General features: G+C 49.8%; 1 protein-coding gene across 2 annotated transcripts; it reads left to right on the top strand.

Annotated features, from left to right (window-relative positions):
- The first annotated feature begins 667 nt into the window (after positions 1-667).
- On the top strand, positions 668-18678 carry CDK10 (cyclin dependent kinase 10). 2 transcript variants are annotated; one of them, XM_069085521.1, is made up of 14 exons: positions 668-1162; positions 3525-3597; positions 4571-4642; positions 5241-5343; positions 5555-5636; positions 6489-6556; positions 7866-7918; positions 8309-8378; positions 11798-11857; positions 15373-15496; positions 15589-15728; positions 16623-16675; positions 16870-16986; positions 17918-18678. In XM_069085521.1, the coding sequence occupies exons 1-13, from the start codon at positions 1076-1078 to the stop codon at positions 16980-16982; spliced, it is 1098 nt and encodes a 365-aa protein (XP_068941622.1). In that variant the 5' UTR covers positions 668-1075; the 3' UTR covers positions 16983-16986; positions 17918-18678. The 2 variants fall into 2 exon arrangements, with proteins under 2 accessions (XP_068941622.1, XP_068941621.1); XM_069085520.1 differs by having other exon boundaries at positions 669-1162; positions 17953-18678.
- The last annotated feature ends 310 nt before the right edge of the window (positions 18679-18988 follow it).

The raw sequence follows: 18988 nt of genomic DNA, 5'->3' as shown, positions 1-18988 counted from the left end.
TCAAAGTAAGAAGTACAACTCCAGGGTGAGAAGGCTGCTGGATCTAGGTGGCGCACAGTAGGACCTGATCCCAACCTATTTCCCCTCCTGGCAATGCCACCAAAGTAGATTCCTGACCTTGAGAAGTCACCAGCCCCACAGGACACTCAAGTCTCCCTCCACTCCATCACCCTTCTCTATACCTCTGTATTGGTGGTCCACCATGCCCTTTAAGATGCACCGTCCTCTGCCTGAAGGCTTTTAATGCCCCTAACCTCAGTTCCCTCCCTCCCAAACCATTTTGAGCTGCTACTGTTGCTGATTAGTTTTTTTTCAGCCACGTCTGACTCTTTGAAGTAACCCCGTTTTGGATTTTCTTAGCAAAGACACTGGAGTGTTTTGCTGTTTCCTTCTCCAGCTCATTTTACAGATGAGGAAAATGAGGCAAACAGGGTTAAGTGGCTTGTCCAGGGTCACACAGCTACTGAGTGTCTGTGGGTGGATTCATCTGACTCCAGGCCCCTCACTCTATCCAGCGCACCACCCAACTGATCCTGCTTTGTACTGTAAGGTGTCCCAAAATCTCAGTGCAGTTTTAAGCTATGAAAGCCTAAAACTCTACGCGTACCCTTTGCCGATGTTTGTACTTACTCACTTTACGTACATGTTATTTACATACGTTTATATTTATATAGTTGTGTAGGTCTTCTTTCCCCACATTGTTTTTTCTCCTTGCAGTCTCAGCGCATGGCACACAGTAGGCGCTTAATAAATGTTTATTGATTGTATTCTCAGCGCCTAGCATGGTTCCCTGGCACAGCAGGTTCTCCATAATTGTTTGTTGATTGATTTTTCTAACTACTCGGTGCAGAGATGAAGTTTCACTGCTCCAGAACATAAATAGGCCACAGCGATGACTCCAGCCGACCCAGAACAGCCCTAGCTGGGAACTTAGAACCCTTCCAGGTCCTCCCTGGCAACCGTTGCTAAGGGAAGGCGTGGCCTTCTGAGGAAGTGGACTCTACGCCTGCGCAATCCTTTCCTCCAACTCAGGCGCCTGCGCTTGTTTGGGGGGGCGGAAGACGCGGACTGCAACATGGGGGATCCCGAGCCGGAATCGGAGCAGATTCGCCTGAAGTGCATACGACGGGACGGCTTCTTCACGGTGCCTCCGGAGGACAGGGTGCGTGTGTGCGGGATATCATGCGGCCCGGCGCTGCTTTTCCTCGGCCTGCCGCCCTGCTGGGTATAGGCTTGTGTTTCCTTGGCAGAACTACAACTCCCAGGGTTCCTTTCGGCGAACGCAGGGAGTAGGGGGGGGCTCACGTCAATTTCCCGCGGAAGCTGTACACAGCTGGCGGGGTGGAGTCAAGGCGGGACCCGTCCTCTCCCTGGAAGTCTCCTCTGTTTACTCCTAGAAATAAATTATGGATTAAAAAAAAAATCTCTGGCCCTTATTGATCATCTAGACCAGTTCTCCACATTTTACGGAGGGGGAAACTGAGACCCAAGGGGAAGGCCATACCGGGGGGAGGCGGGACTAGAACTCTAGTCTCCGGTCTTCTCATCCTTACCCCTTTCCGCTATGCCCTGTTAGTATTTTTAAAAAATACATCGTTTTGTATAACTTCACATGTATAATTGGTACATTGTTTGTCCTCATCGGGGGGAAGGGGCCGGAGAGAGAGAAATGAGAACTGAAAAAAAAATTTAAAATCAATATTATGATTATTTATCCTATATGTGTTGTTATATGTTATATATAGTTTAATATATATTAAATATAATATTATATGTATATACACATAAATTTGTGGAGCACTGCTTTCAGGCCGGTGTGGGAATAAGACCATGTGGTCACCTGTGTCCCACTTACCTCCCCAGATTTTTTTTTTTGACAGGACTAGAGAGGTTCCTGCTGGAGCTGGGAATGTGGGTTTGGGTGTGCTTTATTTTACGGACCAATCAGCAGGGAAAAGAAATGTACCCAGTTCCATTCAAGAGAATTTATTAACCATCCACTGTACAGAAAGCAGGATGCTACCAAAAATTAAAAGGTCAGCAGTGAATTCAGTCCCTACCCTAGTGTAGTCTGTAATCTTGAGGTATCAGAATTTGTGGCTCCTCTTACAAAAGAGATTTGCTACTCTTTTGCAATTCAAGATTGGCCAGGGCCACAAAGTGAGTGTCAGAGGAAGGCTAAGGTCAGAAGAGAGGTTTTACAGATAAAGAAAAGTTTTCTTCAGTCATTTGAGTCCTTTCTGACTCTCTCTGACCCCTTTTGGGGTTTTCTTGGCAAAGTTATTAGGGTAGTTTGCCATTACCTTCTCTAGCTCATTTTACAGATGAGGAAACTGAGGCAAACAGGGCGCAGTGATCTGTCAGGGTCAGGTGTCTGAGGTCAGATTTGAACTCAGGTCTTCCTGATTCCAGATGATCAGTGATTTTCTCTTTAGCTTCTTATATCTAAGCTAGGTATAAGCAATGCTAAGGTCAGAATGGGGAGGGTAAAAAGCCAGTACAGATTGAAGTGGTCAGAGGTTTCATTGAAGAAATTGTCTTCGAATTGGACTTTGAAGGAAGGGTAGGAATTTGGTCAGGAAAGTGGTATCCCAGGCATAGGAAATATGGTAAACAAAGACACAGTGTGATGGATGTACTTGGGACACTTGGCAGGCGTGTATGTAGAAAAGCCCAGGAGATGAATATGAAAGGGAAGTTATGGTGACACTGGATTGTAGAGGGCATTGAATGCCATGCTTAAGAAATCCTCTCCTCTGGAGCTGTCAGTCCCCGAGGAGAACAGGCCACATAGGTTCTGGGCTGTATATGTATGTCTCAATAGAATCTATATCTGGAATTCTTTTCCCCAGGCTCAGAAGGGCTGATTTTTGGCACGATTTGCCAAAGGAAAGAGCTGGAAATGGTTTTTTTGTTTGCTTTTGGAGGCAATCAGCGTTGTGACTTGCGAGGATCACCCATATGTTTTGACACTTACCTCTAAAGGGAAATCCCAACCTGTCTATTCATGTTCCAGACAGGATAATTATGTTTTCAGAATCTTGACATGTGTAATTAATCATCTTTAAGGGAGACACCATGTTTTGTTTTGTTTTTTTGTGGATTCAAGTGTGAATTGGGCTAAATGTGAAATTCTAAATTCAAATCCATGTTGGAAGGTGAATCTATCATATTTGGCAGTGGGCTAGCCTTTGAAGATGTCACAGCCATTTTTCTACTTATATCCATATCCTGGATTCCCTTACTTGTAAGGAGGGTCATTTGGCCAACTTTTTCTGGCATTTTTATATTTTTGGTCCTTGTAGTTCATTACATAGGTCTCTAACCCATCCAGCCCCAGTACTGACCTGCTCCTGTGCCTTGCTTGGTTGAAAGGTAGCCTTACTTTTAACAAAATCCCCATAGGAGGAGGGAAGTGAGACTTCCACTCTGAGTGAGCTACTCAGGTTATCTACATTGTCCGTTGGGTATCATTGAGCATTGGCTGTTGAGATCAGCTGCCCCATTTCCCTGTCTACTTGCAGCTCGGACAGTGTCGGAGTGTGAAGGAGTTTGAAAAGCTGAATCGGATTGGGGAAGGAACCTATGGTATTGTGTGTAAGTATGGGCTCACGATTGGCCAGGAGTCCGGCACGGAGACCACAGCTGCTCTCCTGTGGGAGATAAAAAACTGGGATAGAAAGGGTAGCTATTACTGGTGATGGCTGGGCTAGCACAAAAAGACAGCTAGAAGGCCAGAGTTACAGGAGATGTGTTGGGGGAAAAGGTCATCCCATACCTTCAGACTCACTCCCCCCTCCCATCATCTAATCAGTACTCAAGTCTTGTCCACTCTTCCTCCACATCTCTCCACTCACACCACAACCCCCCAGTTCAGACCCTTAGTACCTCTTCTCTGGACTGTTACAACGGCCTCCTCCCATCCTGCTTTTCCCCTCAGTCATCTGGCCTCGGTTCAGCTGCCAAATTGATAATCCCCAAAACAAAGGTCTGACCACAACATCCTTGCCCAAGAAGATTCACTGGTTTGCCTCCAGGATCAGATTTCTTTGTTAGCCATTTAGAGGCCTTCATGATCTCTCTCCAGCCAGTCTTTCTGGGCTGCTTACCTGTGGTTCCCCTTCTTGCATTCAGCTGTCCAGCCAAACTGGCTGACTTGCTATTCCCCTTCTAGGACACTGTCTGTCTCCATGACTTTCCACTGGCTGCTGCCCATGCTTTCAGTGCTCCCTCTCCCCCTCTCCTTGGAAGCCCTGGTTCTAGTTAATCTCAGCCCAAGTGCCACTGTGAACGAGAGGCCCAGCTGCTGGGGCCTTCTCTCCCCCATTACTTTCTATTTATATGTATTTATCTGAGTGCACATCATCTCCCCAGTAGAATCACTGAGAGCAGTTTCATTCATGTCTTTGAATCCCCAGTTTCTAGCTGATAGTAGGCACCTGCTGGCTTGGCTTGAGTCCTGACGAGAAAGCAGTGCTTCACTCTCCCCACTGGCACCTGTGTTAGAATGAGGAAGGTGAGGACTCGGAGCTCTGGCTTTGCGTTTCCCATGGGTCTGTTGCCTTTTCAGATCGGGCCCGAGACACCCAGACAGATGAAATTGTGGCCCTGAAGAAGGTTCGGATGGACAAGGAGAAGGATGGTGAGGTGGGGAGAGTGATTGCCAGAGACCTAGTCAGGGACCTCAAGGGAGATGTAGGAACGGGGCTGTTTTAGAAATGCACAGCATCTGTACTTCTGATTGGGAGCCAACAGCTAATAGTCCTGAAGAATCCTGGGTAAGAGGGAGGTGGTGCACAGAGCCCTGGGCCAGGAGTCCAGACACCCAGCACTGTCACTGATTAGCTCATTGAGCCAAGAGCCATTACTTAACTTCTTGGAGGGTAATTCGACCTGCTCACCAACCACACAGTTGTGAAATGAAAATGCAGCACGCTACAGACTCACCTGGGGACCAGTCATACATTGAGCATTCGGTTTAGCTGCCAGGTGTTCCTTACCAGTGTGATAGTAATGGCATTTAAAGATTCCCCTGTATTGGCATTATATTACAACCAGTAGTATTTGAGACAGGGAGAATTCAACAAACCACATCTTCCCTGGTGGAGGGTGAAGAGAGGGAGGGCACCCTGGGTCTAGGGAGGAATGTGTACAGCTTGTGTCTTTGCTCAGCCAGGGCTCAGGAAGGGGAGGTTTGTTGCCCGGGGCCGTGTCCTGAGTGTATCATTTCATTGGGGCAGGGATCCCCATTAGCAGCCTCCGGGAAATCACACTGCTGCTTCGGCTTCGTCACCCCAACATCGTGGAGCTGAAGGAGGTGGTTGTGGGAAACCACCTCGAGAGGTAACTGCTCCTCGGTAGGGCAGAACTCCCTCACCTTCCCCCCAGTTCCTGCTCAGTCTTGCTTTCTGCTTTCTTCTCTGAGTGTGGGATTTTCCCTTCTTTCTTGTCTCTTCATTTCCTTAGACCAAAGACGCATCCCTCCCTCAGCCTTCTCTCTCAAGGGAGAGGGGGTGGCATCAGGTCACTTTGTCCCCTTTTGTCTCTCTTCTAGCATCTTCCTGGTGATGGGTTACTGTGAGCAGGACCTCGCCAGCCTCCTGGAGAACATGCAGACACCCTTTTCAGAGGCTCAGGTATGTGTGGGCTCCAGTCACCTTTATTCTTGATGTTAAAATTTCTTCTATGGGCTCTGCTAGTGACTGGTGAACAACCCGGCACCTCGGGGAAGCCCATACCTCCCTGGAGAGGTCATTAAGTGTCTACTGGTGTGCTAGGCACTGGAGATACAAAGAAAAAAACAACACCATCCCAGTCCCTGAGCTTAAGGAGCTTAAATTCATATTGACAGAAAGCAGGTGTGAATGCAGATCAGTCAGTATGAGGTATATACAATGGGATTTCCAGGGGACAAGTAAGTAGTAACTGGGGAAATCAAGGTAGGCTTCTTGTAGGAGGTAGTCCTTGGGCTTCCCTTCAAAGGAGAAGAATTCTAAAGGCAGCTGACTGGTGGGACATGTGTCCTTAGAGATGCAGTAAGAATTTATGCAATCATTGGACAAGTGTTTATTAAGTTACCTGTGTGGGACCTTCTAGGGAGTTGGGAGGATTCAGAGACAAAGGGGGAAAGGTCCTGCCTTAAAAGAGCTTGCCTCCAAGGGCTTTAGAGAGTGTTCACTGAATTGACAACCTGCCATATTTTTCTCTGGTGGTTCCTGTTTCTTTCCCCATTGTGGCACCTTATTCTTCTTCCTTCTTTCCTCTGGTCCCTGGCCACCACCCCTTTTGATATCATATGTGATTCTCTATCTGGGCACCATAGGAGTTATCGAGTAACCCAGAGTCCAGTGTTGGGGCAGGGCATGACAGTCTTCCCTCTCACTGTAAATGGGAGCCCTTCCTCTAGTCCTCAGAACAACTGACCTACAGCTCTCTTACGTGGATGTGTTGATCATTCATCGGCTCTTTCCCCATTCTCATCCTTACAGGTAAAGTGTATCATTTTGCAAGTCCTCAAGGGCCTTCAGTACCTTCACAAAAACTTCATCATTCACAGGTGAGGGGCAGGGGAAGCTGAGAGGTCTGCAGGAGGCCGGTTCTGAAGGAAGGGATGTGGCAGACCTAGACCTAGGAAGAGCACAGAGGACAAACTCAGGAAGATGATGCTGTCTAGAGATGGGCACTGGGGACGAGTCTGAGTGGGCAGCAACTCCTTGTCTGGTCCTGTGCCCTCTTGTGCCCATCTCCAAATCACATCATCTTCCCAGCTGGAAGAGTATTGGAATCCTGGGTGGATCCCCTCCCTCCTCCACCACAATCCTGGTCCGGATCTAGGCAGGGCTTTTCAATCTTGGTTATGTTACAGACTGTAGCAGCAAGCACCCCAAGCGTCCTCAGGGTTGCTGCCACCACAGGTTCTTGGATCTGCTTTGATAAAGGAAAGCAACTCAAAATGGGTTAACAAGCTTACTTTAATCAGTCAGACATATATCGTTTACCTTGTTCAGGGGAAAAAGGTCAGCACCCCGAACTTCAAAGTATACAGGCAGAATTATCAAGACAGAAACAGATCAAGTAGACAGCTTTCCAAACTGTCCAGCCATTACATCCATACCCAATCAACATCTGGGTTTCAACATCTGGGTTTTTCAAAGCCGAGGGGAGGGGGGGTGTGGCTCCGGACAACGGCTTCCCAGAATCCATATCAAATCACAGAACACTTCTCGAAGTGAGCCCCAAAACAAAGCCTCACATCAGGGCTTATATAGCCTTCTCCTGGCTCAGAGAATGTAACAACCTTATTGACCCACTGGCCAATCAAGAAGTATCTACTAAAAAACAAGCCTCCCACCCCAGGCTCCAGGTGCACTTTAGCCTAGGGTCAGAGAAGATCTTTAAAATTTACATTCCCATTACACAGACCCACTGGGTAGGCTGGTTTTTAAAGGCATCACATACATAAGATTACAAAGGAAACCAGATATATTGAAATACAAGTTATTGGAACAGCTAGGTGGTACAGTGGATAGAGCACGGGCCTTAGAGTCAAGAGGACCTGAGTTCAAATCCAGCCTTAGACACTGTGTGACCCTAGGCAAGTCACTTAACCCCAATTGTTCCCCCTACCCCCCCCCGAAAAAATAAAGAAAGTTATTAGAATATTTAAAAATAGAAATTAACAACCTTTGATCCAAGGAATAGACAATGCCCCAAACTAGACCAACCCCAAGCTAAGAGCAGGGTACCTTCACATCTTCAGCCCAGAGACCCCAAGGCTTGATAGGGACATCCTTCTCATCGTGGAGCAGTCGCTGAAGTTGACTTCCCTGGGGGTGACTGACTGGTGTCTTTTCTTGAAATGACAGGGATTTAAAGGTTTCCAATTTGCTTATGACAGATAAGGGCTGTGTTAAGACAGGTAAGTATCTGTATGTTTTCCTGGAATGTGTGTGTGTGTGGGTGTGTGTGATATGAGGGTGTAGTGTGTGTGGTATGGGGGTGTAGTGTGTGTGTGTGGTGTGGGCGTGTAGTTTGGGTGTAGGGTGTGTGTGGTGTGGGGGTGTGGGGGGGTGTATGTGTGGTATGGGGGTGTAGGGTGTGTGTGGTATGGGGGTATGTATATGTGATATGGGGGTGTAGTGTGGGTGTGCTATGGGGGTGGTGTGGGGGGGTGTACATTCTTATACGCTCTCTGCATCCACAGGTAAACAGCCATTGGCATCCCCCTGGATGGGAGCAGCCGGCACTTTCTTTCTTTGTCACTAAATTCTTCACTCATCCTTCACATTTCTCTCCCTTTTTTTGGCAGCTGATTTTGGCCTGGCTCGGGCTTATGGTGTTCCTGTGAAGCCAATGACCCCCAAAGTGGTCACCCTCTGGTGAGTCAGATGCTTCACACTCCAGATTCCAGGAGAGGAGGGGGAAGGGAGGGGAACAAGCATTTATATGGTACCTACTGTGTGCCTGGCACTGTGTACTTTACAGGTATCTCCTTTGATCCTTATAACAGCCCTGTGAGGTAGGTGCTGTTATGAGCCTCATTTTACAGTTAAGGAAACTGAGGCAGACAGAGGTTAAGTGACGTGTCCAGGGGCACACAGAGTGTCTGAGAGGTAAAGGATGCTTCCTGGGCTTTTACGCAGGCCTGTGTTCACCTGGGCTGTTCAGATTCCCTAAGACAGGAGCTGGAGCTGTCAGAGGAGTTGAGGGTGTTCGAATTCAGAGATGTGGGGAAGGCCGCCATTGCATGCCAATGCATACTAGTCACTAGTGCCATGTGCAAGGACGAAGCAGACCTAGGAGACAGGGAAAGCTAGCTAGGCATCAGGGTTAGCCTCTGTTAATCCAAATGGAGGTCAGTGAATTGTCTGTGCTGTGGGAGGAGCCACTTCAGAACTTGGTGGTGTTTACCCTGGAAAGCCGTCTTGGCAAGGAAAAAAGTCATGTCAGCAGACCAGAGGTTTGGGCTTGTTAACAGCCATGGGGAAGTGGTTTTCTCTAGAAGTATTTTATTCAAGATTTGTGGTCCCCCCCGCCAAAGGAGTTGGGACAGACACTTCTCTGGCCACATGCAAAGCTGGCCCAGAGGGGGGGCCTTCTGCACCTTTCGATGGTCTGCATCCTTCATGGGCTCCTGGAAGGGAACAAGGTGAGCAGAGCCCGCATCGCACCGTCTTTACATGGAGGGGTACCACTGAGCTCTGAGCCGAGCCCGGGCGGGCAGACGGCCCACGGGCTGGGTAAGGAGGTTCTGCCCACAGCCACAGTTATTCTTCCTCCTCCTGGGCGTGGCCAGTGCCTCCCCCTGGGCCACAAGAGACACCTGGTAAGTCCTCTCTAGTGGATAGACTGATTGAAGCAGACCAATTAGTCAACCATTAAACATTTATTAAGTACCTACTGTTTGCTAGGCACTGCACTAAATTCTGGGGATGCAAAAAGAGGCAAAAGGCAGTCCCTGCCCTCAGGGAGCTTACAGTCTAAGGAGGGAGACTAAGGTGGGGAAGGCTTCCTGTGAAGGGGGATCTGAGCTGGGGCTTAGAGGAAGCCAGGGAGGTTGGCAGTTGGAGTGGAGAAGGGGGAGCATTCCAGGAATGGGGGACAGCTAGAGAACACATCCAGAGCTGAAACGGAACAGTCAAGAGGCCAGTGTTGCTGGATGGAAGAGTCTGTGACAGGGGGAATGAGGTGTAAGACAGGACAGGTCAGAGGGGACTGGTGTTATGAAAGGCTTTGAATGCCAAACTAAGCATTTGGCATTTGATCCTGGAGGCATAGGAAGTTACTGGAGTTTATTGAGTAGGAGAGACAGGATCAGTCCTTGGCTTTAGGAAAATCACTTTGGGGGCTGAATGGAGTGTGTCTGGGAGTGGGGAGAGACTTAAGGCAGGCCCACATACCAGGATCTGTTGTAATAATCAAGACGGGACGGGAAGAGGGCCTGCCCTGGGGGATGGGAACGGGGCAAGAACTGGGCATATCAGAGATGTGACAAAGGTGAAATCACCAGTTCATGGTGACTGCTTGGAAATGGGGGTGAGAGAGAGTGAGGAGGCCCAAGTGATTCCTATGCTGTGAGCCTGGGGGATGGGAGCATGGGGCTGTCCCCTAAGGAACAGGGAAGGCAGGGACTTTGGGGAGAGTTCCATTTTGGACATGTTGAGTTTAAGATGTTTACTGGGGGCAGCTAGGTGGTGCAGTGAATTAACATGCATTGAACATGGCGTCTGGAGGACCTGAGTTCAAATGCGGCCTCAGACACTTAACACATGTGACGTTGGGCAAGTCACTTAACCCCAATTTCCCTGCCCTCCCCCCTCCAAAAAAGCAAAAAAAAAAAAAAAGATGTTTACTGAACATCCAGCTTGAGATGTTTGAAAAGCAATTGGATGGGAGACCTAGAAGGAGAACCAGAAGAGGGGTGTCCTGAAGACCCCTAGGGAAGAGATGTATCACAGAGGAAAGAGTGATCAGCAGTGTCAAAGGCTGCAGAATGGTCAAGGAGAGTGAGGATTGAGAAAAGCCCACTGAATTTGGTAAGGAAGAGATCATTGGTAACTTTGGAGAGAGGAACTTCAGTGGAATGAGGTCAGGAGCCAGACTGAAGGGAGTAAGGGGAGACAAAGTGGAGGTACCTCTTATAGATGCCCTTCTGGAGGAGTTTAGCTGCAAAGGGCAGAAGAGATAGGACAGTAGTTAGCAGGGATGAAAGGATCGAAGGAAGTTTTTTTTCAGAATGGGGGAGACATGGGCGTTTGTAGATAGTAGGGAAGGAGCCAGGAGAGGGGGTAAATGATAAAAATTGAATTATAAGTAAAATTGAAAGTAAATGATAAAGTGGGGGTGACAGAAGGTGCAGGGTGTTGGAAAAGAGGAGAAGCGATGGAATGGGATCACTTAAACAAGTAGAGGGGTTGGCCGTGGTAAGGAATAAGATCGCTCCATCAAGTGAGACAGGGTTAAGGAAGAGAGAGTGTCCAAAGGCACCAGAGTGATAGGAGATGACAGTGACTATCATGGTTTTCTGTAAAATGTGAGGCAAGGTTCTCAGCTGGAGAATCCTGGGAACAGGAGCCATGGGAGCCTTGAGCAGGGATGGGAAGGTTTGGAATGGCTGTGGAGAGTGAGTTGATAAAGGGGGCATAGTTGGATTGCCTAGTGGCAGTGAGGGCCCACTTGAGGTTGTGTAACATAAATTCGTCCTGGGCCCATTCAGAACCCTATGATCTTCTCCACCTTCATAGAAGTGAAGGAGATGAATAGTGGGAGTGGTCCAAGGCTGAGGCTTGACTGGGTGTAATAGGTGATATGATGAGGGGGTTAGGGCTTCAAGAGAGGAGGACGGTGAAGATTGGCATTGATTCATCAAGGAGCCAAGATGGGGAGGAGAGGAGAAAGTGACTGGTGCAGGGCAGATGGCCTGGGAGAGAATTGGGGGGGGGGGTTAAGGGAACTGAAGGGGATATGGAGAGAGTAAAGAAGAAGGTTGTATAAGGGAAGGTGTATATATATGTATATATATATATATATATATATATATATAGAGAGAGAGAGAGAGAGAGAGAGAGAGAGAGGTGAAAAACCAATAGATTATGGTCAGATAAGGGGATTTCAGAATTCTTGAATATTTTTGGATGATGGCAAGGTCAAGGGTGTGACCAAGGGGGAGAGCTCATTCGAGGTGAGTGACTTCAGTGTGTTTGAGGGAGGAAGTATGGTGAAGTCCCTTAATGTGAGGACAGGAGTTGATCCTCTGAGGAAGTGACCTGCGTATGGGTTGTTTTCCTTTGTTGTGAAGGTACCGGGCCCCTGAGCTCCTCTTGGGAACAGCCACCCAGACTACCAGCATCGACATGTGGTAAGGAGTATCCTCCCTCTCCTGAAAAGTCTTGGGGTGGGAGGATGTTTGCAAGGCCTGGCTGGAGAAGTGGTTGGCACTTTTCACCATCCTAGTTCTCAGTGATCCAACATGCTGTACTGGCCATGGTCCAACGAGATAAGACTCGAGTATGAAAATGTGGGTAGAAAATGGTGGGACACTCTGATCCGTTGTGCAGGGGAAGGGGAGACTAAACTGAAGATCTTTCTAGAAAACTGGCCTTCACCCGGTGAGGGTGTCCCTGCCCTCCACGTCTCCAGGCCTTTGCCTAGACTGTCAGCCCCCAGGCCTGGAGGGTTCTGCCTCCTCACCCCGGTCACTTAGACCTTCTCTGTCTTTAAAGGCTCAGCTCAGATGCCATCTCCTACTGTCCTGACTCCTTCAGTTAATGTTCCCCACCCCCAAAATTACTGTTTACTATGCAGGGTGTCCCAAAAGCCTTTGTGCAGTTTGAAGTGTGTGTGTGTGTGTGTGTGTGTGTGTGTGTGTGTGTGTGTATTTGAGGTTATTTCTCTCTGCATGAGTCATCTCCTCCAGTAGAATGTAGGCCTCCTGAGGGCAGAGACCATTTCATGCATTAATACAGCATGAGGAAAAAGCCCATTTGATTCTTGGAAATCAGAAAAAGACCAAAATAATTATTCACCCACTTTGACACTTGGAGTTCTTAAAGCATCAGGAGGGGAAATGGTGCTTCCTTGGCCACTGGAAGGCAACAAAAGGGTTTTTTTTGCAGTGAGGAAAACTTGAGCTTGGGGTGTGAGAAAAGACTCCTCAGCACTCAGTCATCCCAGAATGGAGTGGGTTAGCTTCTGGAGGTGGTAGCGGGTTTTCCCTCTTTTCAGAGGTCTTCCAGCAGAGTCACTCAGTCAGCAAGCATTTATTAGGCACCTGCTATATGCCAAGTGCTGGGGACACCAAGAAAGGCAGAAGATGGTGCCTGCCCTCAGGGAGCTTATAGTCCAACAGGGGAGACAACATGGGAATGACTGGCCCAACAAGGGCTAGACAGGCAAACTTGGAGATCATTCCAGAGGGAAGGTCCTCAAATTAAGGGCAGTCAGGAAAGACTTCTTGGAGAAGGAAAGAGTTTAGCTGGGATTTGAAGGAAGACAAGAGGCAGAGGTGACAGGTTTCTGGGCATGCCCAGAGTAGGGAGATGGAGGGCTGTGTGTGAGGAGCAGCCAGGGGCCTGTGTCACTGAATCACAGTGTCCAGGGAGGGCCGTGGAGGGGGCAAGAGGCCTGGAAAGGTGGGATAGGGCAGGTTAGGAAGAGCTTGAAATGCTGAACAAAGGAATTTCTGGGTTTGGTTTTTTTGGAGGGGGAAGGCAAGGCAATTGGGGTTAAGTAACTTACCCAAGATCACACAGCTTGTAAGTGTTGTTTCTGAGGCCAGATTTGAACTCAGATCCTCCTGACTCTAGGGCTGGTGCTCTATTCACTGTGCCACCTAGCTGCCCCAAACAAAGGAATTTCTACTTGATCCTAAAGGTGATTAGGAGTCACTAGAGTTTATTGAATGGGGGGTGTGACATGGAAGATCAGTCTGACAGATGAGTGGAAGATAGGCGTGTCTTTGGGGACACCAACCAGAAAGCTATTACAGTGGTACAGATTGGAGATGATGACGGATAGCACCAGGAAAGGGGCACATACAAGAGAGGGTGTGAGGGTCAAATGGACAGGACCTAGCAACAGATAGAGAGGGAAAAGTCAAGAAGGACATTGAGGTCTTGAGCCTGCATGGCTGGTGGGGATGGTGGTGCCCTCAACAATAGCAGGGAAGTGAGGAGAATGGGAGAGAGAGGTGAGTTCAGTTTTGGACCAGTTTAGTTTAAGAAGTCTATGGGACATCCAAGTGGAGATATCCAGTGGGCATTTGGTGTACCAGCCCTGGAGTCAGTTTAAATCCGGTCGTAGACACTTACTAGGTATGTGGCCCTGGGCAAGTCACAACCCCAATTGCCTTTCCCCACAAAAAAAGAGAAGTTGGTTGAGAGTTGGGGCTGAGAATCATCATCAGCACAGAAATGATGCTTGAATCTGTGGGAGTCAACAGGATCTCTACACAAAGTAATATAGCAGGAGAAGCAAAGCGGCCTGGCCAGAGCCCTGGGGGATGCCCACAGGGATCGGGCCAAGACCTAGATGGAGAGCTAGCAAAGGAGATTGAGGAGTGGCCAGACAGGTAGGAGGAGACCCAGGAGAGAATGGGTCACAGGAACCAGACAGAGGAGTCTCAAGGAGAAGAGAGTGACTGATGGGGTCAGAGGCTGCAGAGAGACCCAGGAGAATGAGGGTAGGGAAAAGGCTGCTCCATGTGGCCATTACAGGATCCCTGATGACTTTGGGGAGGGCAGCTTCAGCTGAATGAAGATGATGCTGGAAGCCAGACTTTAGAGAGTGAGAGGAAAGGAAGCAGAGGCATCTGTGGCAGACAGTGATCTTAAGGAGATCAGCCACAGAAGGGAGAAGAGATACGGGCCAATAACCGGCAGGGAGGGTTGGATCTAGGGAAGGCTTTTTGAAGATGTCTCCAGGCAGCAAGGGAAGCAGCCGGTAGACAGTGGAGAAGACAGGATGGACGAGTCCTTTGTGCATGAAGAGGGAGGGGAATAAGCTGCCATCTTCATGTGAGACGGAGGCGAAGGAGGTGGGGGCAGAGAGAATCTAAGTGATCAGGCAGGGAGAAGAGGGAGCTCTAGACAAATGGCCCCAGTGTTTTCAGTGAAATACAAAGCACAGTTCTTAGCTGAGAGGGTCAAGAAGGGAGCTATGGGAGGTTTGAGAAGGGGTAGGAACACTGGTGAGTGGATGAGCCAAGTAAGGAGATAGAAAGGATTGCCTTGCTGCAAGCTGAGATTATATAACACATGTGTAGTGGACCAACCAGTCAGCTTGGCTGTGTGATGTTCTCTAGCTTTGTTCAGCAGAATGTGAGTAGGAGTGAGGGCAGCAGATGGCTGGAGGGATCCAAGGCTGAAGCTCGGCAGGGCGAGATTGGCGTTATGAGGGGGCAATTAACTCAACAAGACAGTGTAGGGTTAAACTAGTGATGGGAAAGGGCGATAGATGAATGTAGGCTGTGCGTAGGTGATGGCCAGGGAGAGGACTGAGGGTGTCAGGAATTGGAGGCCCCAGTGCGTATGAAGAACAGGGTTGGGGGCTGCAAGGCAGAGGGATTTGTGGAAGGACAGTAGATTGTGATCCAATGAGGGGACATCCCAGCTCATGAACAGGGAGAGGCTGGGGGGTGCTGGTTCAGGTGTGGGCTGGATGAGGTGGCCATCGATGCCCCTTCCCCTTCAGGATCCTGAACCTGACATCTAGTAGCCAGGCCATGCTCAGCCCCTACATAAGGGGGCACTGAGGGACTGCAGAAGGGAGTCCTTCTGAAGGAAGCAGAAGCTGCTTCAGTGCCCCAGTTCCTGGGCACACTGAGGCCTTGCAGGATGGAAGCAGCTGCTTCCTCTCACTCCTCTCTTCCTCAAGGGCCGTGGGCTGTATCTTGGCCGAGTTGTTGGCTCATAAGCCCCTCCTCCCCGGCAGTTCTGAGATTCACCAGATTGACCTGATCGTGCAGCTGCTTGGGACGCCCAATGAGAACATCTGGCCGGTGAGTGCCTGGGGGCCAGGCTGCCCAGTCCCCTGGAGCTGGCCCAGGCCTCTTCTCACTCCCCTGTCCATGCACTTTCTCCCTCCTCTCAGGGCTTTTCCAAGTTGCCTCTAGTCAGCCAGTATAGCCTGAGGAAACAGCCATACAACAACCTCAAACACAAGTTTCCATGGCTCTCTGAGGCAGGGTTACGTCTGCTCAACTTCCTCTTCATGTATGACCCCAAGAAAAGGTACCTGGGGCTCCGACTGACAGTGGGGGGCTGAGGGAAGGATTGGCCCAGCTGGCTTCTGGGGAAAAGGGAAACAAAAGCCAGCGTCTGCTCTTGGCTCATGCAGACACAGGGCCCTCTCGGCTTGGTCTGCCCTCCCCTCTGAGAGCTGCTCTGCTCTGGGGAGTCCGCCTTCACTTGACCATCTTTGTATCTGCTCCCCATAAGAATGCAGGGCATCGCCCCAGCTCCCTGGACAGCACTGGCCAACCTGCCACATGGAAAGGGCCAGTCCTGGAAACATGCAGGCATAAAAGCAGTCTGGGCTGGAGTATCTGCCCCCCATTCCTCTCTCCTGAAGGGCTCCACGTCTTTTCGTCACATTCCTAATTTTGGCTGTTTGTTGCTGGAAAATACAGGCTGGCCAGGGTTCCTACCTCACAGATTCACAGATCTCCCTACTCTTTATGTATTCTTTGGCTCACAGAGCCCAACAAGCACCCGTTTTCTTTTCATTAGTAACAGCCTCCCTTATTCCTTTGTCTCTCTGTTGTGGGGAAATTGGAACACTGTCCAGAATGAGAGGCTGTAAGTTAATTGGAGAGGCATTTTTTTTTGAAGGGGAAAGGCAAGGCAGTTGGGGTTAAATGACTTGCCCAAGGTCAAACAGCTGGTTAAGTGTCAAGTGTCTAAAGCCAGATTTGAACTCAGGTCCTCCTGACTCCAGGGCCAGTGCTCTATTCACTGCCACCTAGCCGCCCCCAAGAGAGCCATTTTTAAACAAGATTTTAAACCACTTGGGGGCAGGGACTATGGTGCCCAGCATAGCTCCTTGCATATAGTAGGCACATAATAAATGTTTATTATATTTGCCATGGCATCACTTTTCTTGACAAGCTGGTGGGTTCTCTCTAGGGCCACAGCTGGGGATTGCTTGGAAAGCTCCTACTTTAAAGAAAAGCCGTTGCGTAAGTGCCCCTGTCTTGGGCCCAGTCTTCCTGCCAAGGCCTTGGGGGGTGGGAAGTATCTGTGAGCCAGTTCTGGGAGCAGCCAAGATGGGGTACTGTGGGTGTGCCCAAGAAGCAGATGCCTGGGAGTCTGGGTGGCTGAGAAGTCATCCAGACCCCTGGCCCAAGGAGAGCAGCTTCACCTTCACCCACAGCCTGTGAGCCTGAACTCATGCCCACCTTCCCTCACCATCGGAACAAGCGGGCTGCCACAAGCACCACCACCATGGCGGGGGCTGAGAGCCAGGGCAAGCGCAGCAAGCCTTGAGGCGGTAAGAGGGCCCTTCTTCCTTCTCTCCTTCCTTGTCCCCTTGGGTTCGTAAAGGAAGACACTGCCGGGAGAGTGGAGGTGGAGACAGCCACGGCACTTGGTAGGGCCTGCTAGCCGGGGATAAAGTAAGCTGCCAGACTCCAACTGAATTTTGCCCATCACTCTTCCAAAACCACAGGCCAGGGGCAGAAGCAAACTCATGGGTTTAAAACTGCTCTCCACTCATGTTGTCCTTTCTCTTCAGCTTCTGGGTCCCTTCCCCCAGACTCTGGGCTGACCAGAAACAGGAGCTGTGTCCTTGGAAGAGGTCACAAGGTCAAGCTCTCCCCACTCCTCTGTCTTAGGGGAGGTCCCTTCTACCTTCCTTCCCATCAGGGGAGGGGTAAGATTATTTCATTCTGCCTCAGTTTCCTCTCCCCAAAGCCCACCTTAGCTGCTTTGTCGAGGTTTGAAGTTCTGAATTATCCTCAAAGGTCACCGTGGCAGGTCCCCAAAAGCCAGAATGGGAGTAGCCGACTGGACTGGGCTATGATCTGAGAGCTGGCCCGGTGCAGTGTGGAGGGGCCAGCCAGCATTACTGGCTATGTTATCAGCCATAACTTAGGAAGACTTTCTTCCGAAGGCGGCAGGATCGCAAGTCTGCTCCCCACATGGATGAAATCAGAGCTCTCTGAAGCAGGCATTGGCCCTCCACCATGAGGCTGGCCCATTCTCTTCACTCAGGAAACCTCCCTAGGTGGGCGGGGAAGGCAGGCAGCACACGGGATGTTACAGGAGAGGCAGCCTAGGCCATCCTATGTCTGGGCCTAGGCTGCCACAGCTGGTGCGAGGACATTCTACGCATTTTCCTTCTCCTTCAGCTAATGCCCTCAGCTGGGGTGTTAGGACAAGGGATTATACTAATGCTCCCTCTGCCCTCTGCCTTTCCTCAGCTTCTCAGTCACTAAAGGTCGCCCCCATTTTCCAGGTGGATCAGGGTGGCTGCATCAGCTACGTGGAGTTGGGTGAAGATTGATTTGTAAGTAGTCTGGTGAGTGATGGCCAGACCCCTGCCACCGTCCCACTGAGAATGGGCAGCTCTCACGACTCACCTCAGGAGCCCTTGGCAGACACCTCCTGGACTCTTTTTCTGGCCTTCAGCTCAGTGCTCCAGCTGGCAGTTACAAGGCTGAACAGGGAGAGAATTTGGTTTTCCCCCCCTGGAAGACAGACACAAGGTTTGGGGAGGGAAAGGAAGGATGGGCTAGAGAGATCTGTGTTCCAGTCATTGTCTAGATCTTACCTGCTTACTTCTTCTGTGGAGATGAGGTCTAGCAGAGCTCTGCCTTGTGGAGTGTGGGGGAATCGCCCTATGATTCAGCCATAAGGACTGGGGCGTTTGTTCACCCTGACGCTGGGTTCCCTTCAAGGGAAGGGAATGTCTCAGGAGGTCTGGATATCATGAAGAACTTAAAGGAACAGGGATCCAGTTGTATCCTGGTGTCAGTAACATCCTGTCCCCAGGACCCATGTGGAAAGCTCAGCAACCTTTCATGAATGTGACCAGGAACTCTGGGGACTGATGGGGGATAGAGTCAGCCTCCAGTCCTAAAGGAACCAAAATTACACCCTCTGTAAGAGGGCACTGGGGGGAGATGCGTTTGCTCAAATGCACCTTTTGAAAAATGTTTTAAAGACTAATCTTTGATTGCTACTCCTGGTGTTTGGCTTTGTGAAATGTGGAGAATAACTGGCAATGTGGGAGCTAAGCGGGTGGGGGGGGGTAGTGGGAGGGAAGAGAAAGGAGAGGAAACTGCTGTTTGGCTTTTGCCTTCAAATGAAAGCACAGAACAGTTCCTACCCAAAGTCTAAACTGGAGCATTGGGGGAGAGAGAAGCGGCTCCATGCCACTACTGAGGGCCTGGGACCATCCTGTGATACCCCTGTAGGCACCTGCCTCAACAAAGCAGGGCCTGGGGAGAAATCCTCCCACCCCCAAGAAACCCCTCTCCCTTTAAAGGATT

Source organism: Petaurus breviceps, unplaced genomic scaffold, assembly GCF_028583685.1.
Source record: "Petaurus breviceps papuanus isolate PSGF00001 unplaced genomic scaffold, PetGlider_PUasm1.0 176, whole genome shotgun sequence".
Taxonomy (NCBI): domain Eukaryota; kingdom Metazoa; phylum Chordata; class Mammalia; order Diprotodontia; family Petauridae; genus Petaurus; species Petaurus breviceps.
The sequence above is the reverse complement of the archived record's forward strand: the minus strand, read 5'-3'. Positions and strand labels throughout refer to the sequence as shown.

What these genes read in the sequence shown, in the direction of transcription:
- CDK10 (XM_069085521.1), top strand. Translation starts at nt 1,076, where the DNA reads ATGGGGGATCCCGAGCCGGAATCGGAGCAGATTCGCCTGAAGTGCATA. An exon ending in CGGTGCCTCCGGAGGACAGG is followed by an intron (nt 1,163 to 3,524) that starts GTGCGTGTGTGC and finishes GTCTACTTGCAG; the next exon opens with CTCGGACAGTGTCGGAGTGT. An exon ending in GTGGGAAACCACCTCGAGAG is followed by an intron (nt 5,344 to 5,554) that starts GTAACTGCTCCT and finishes TCTCTCTTCTAG; the next exon opens with CATCTTCCTGGTGATGGGTT.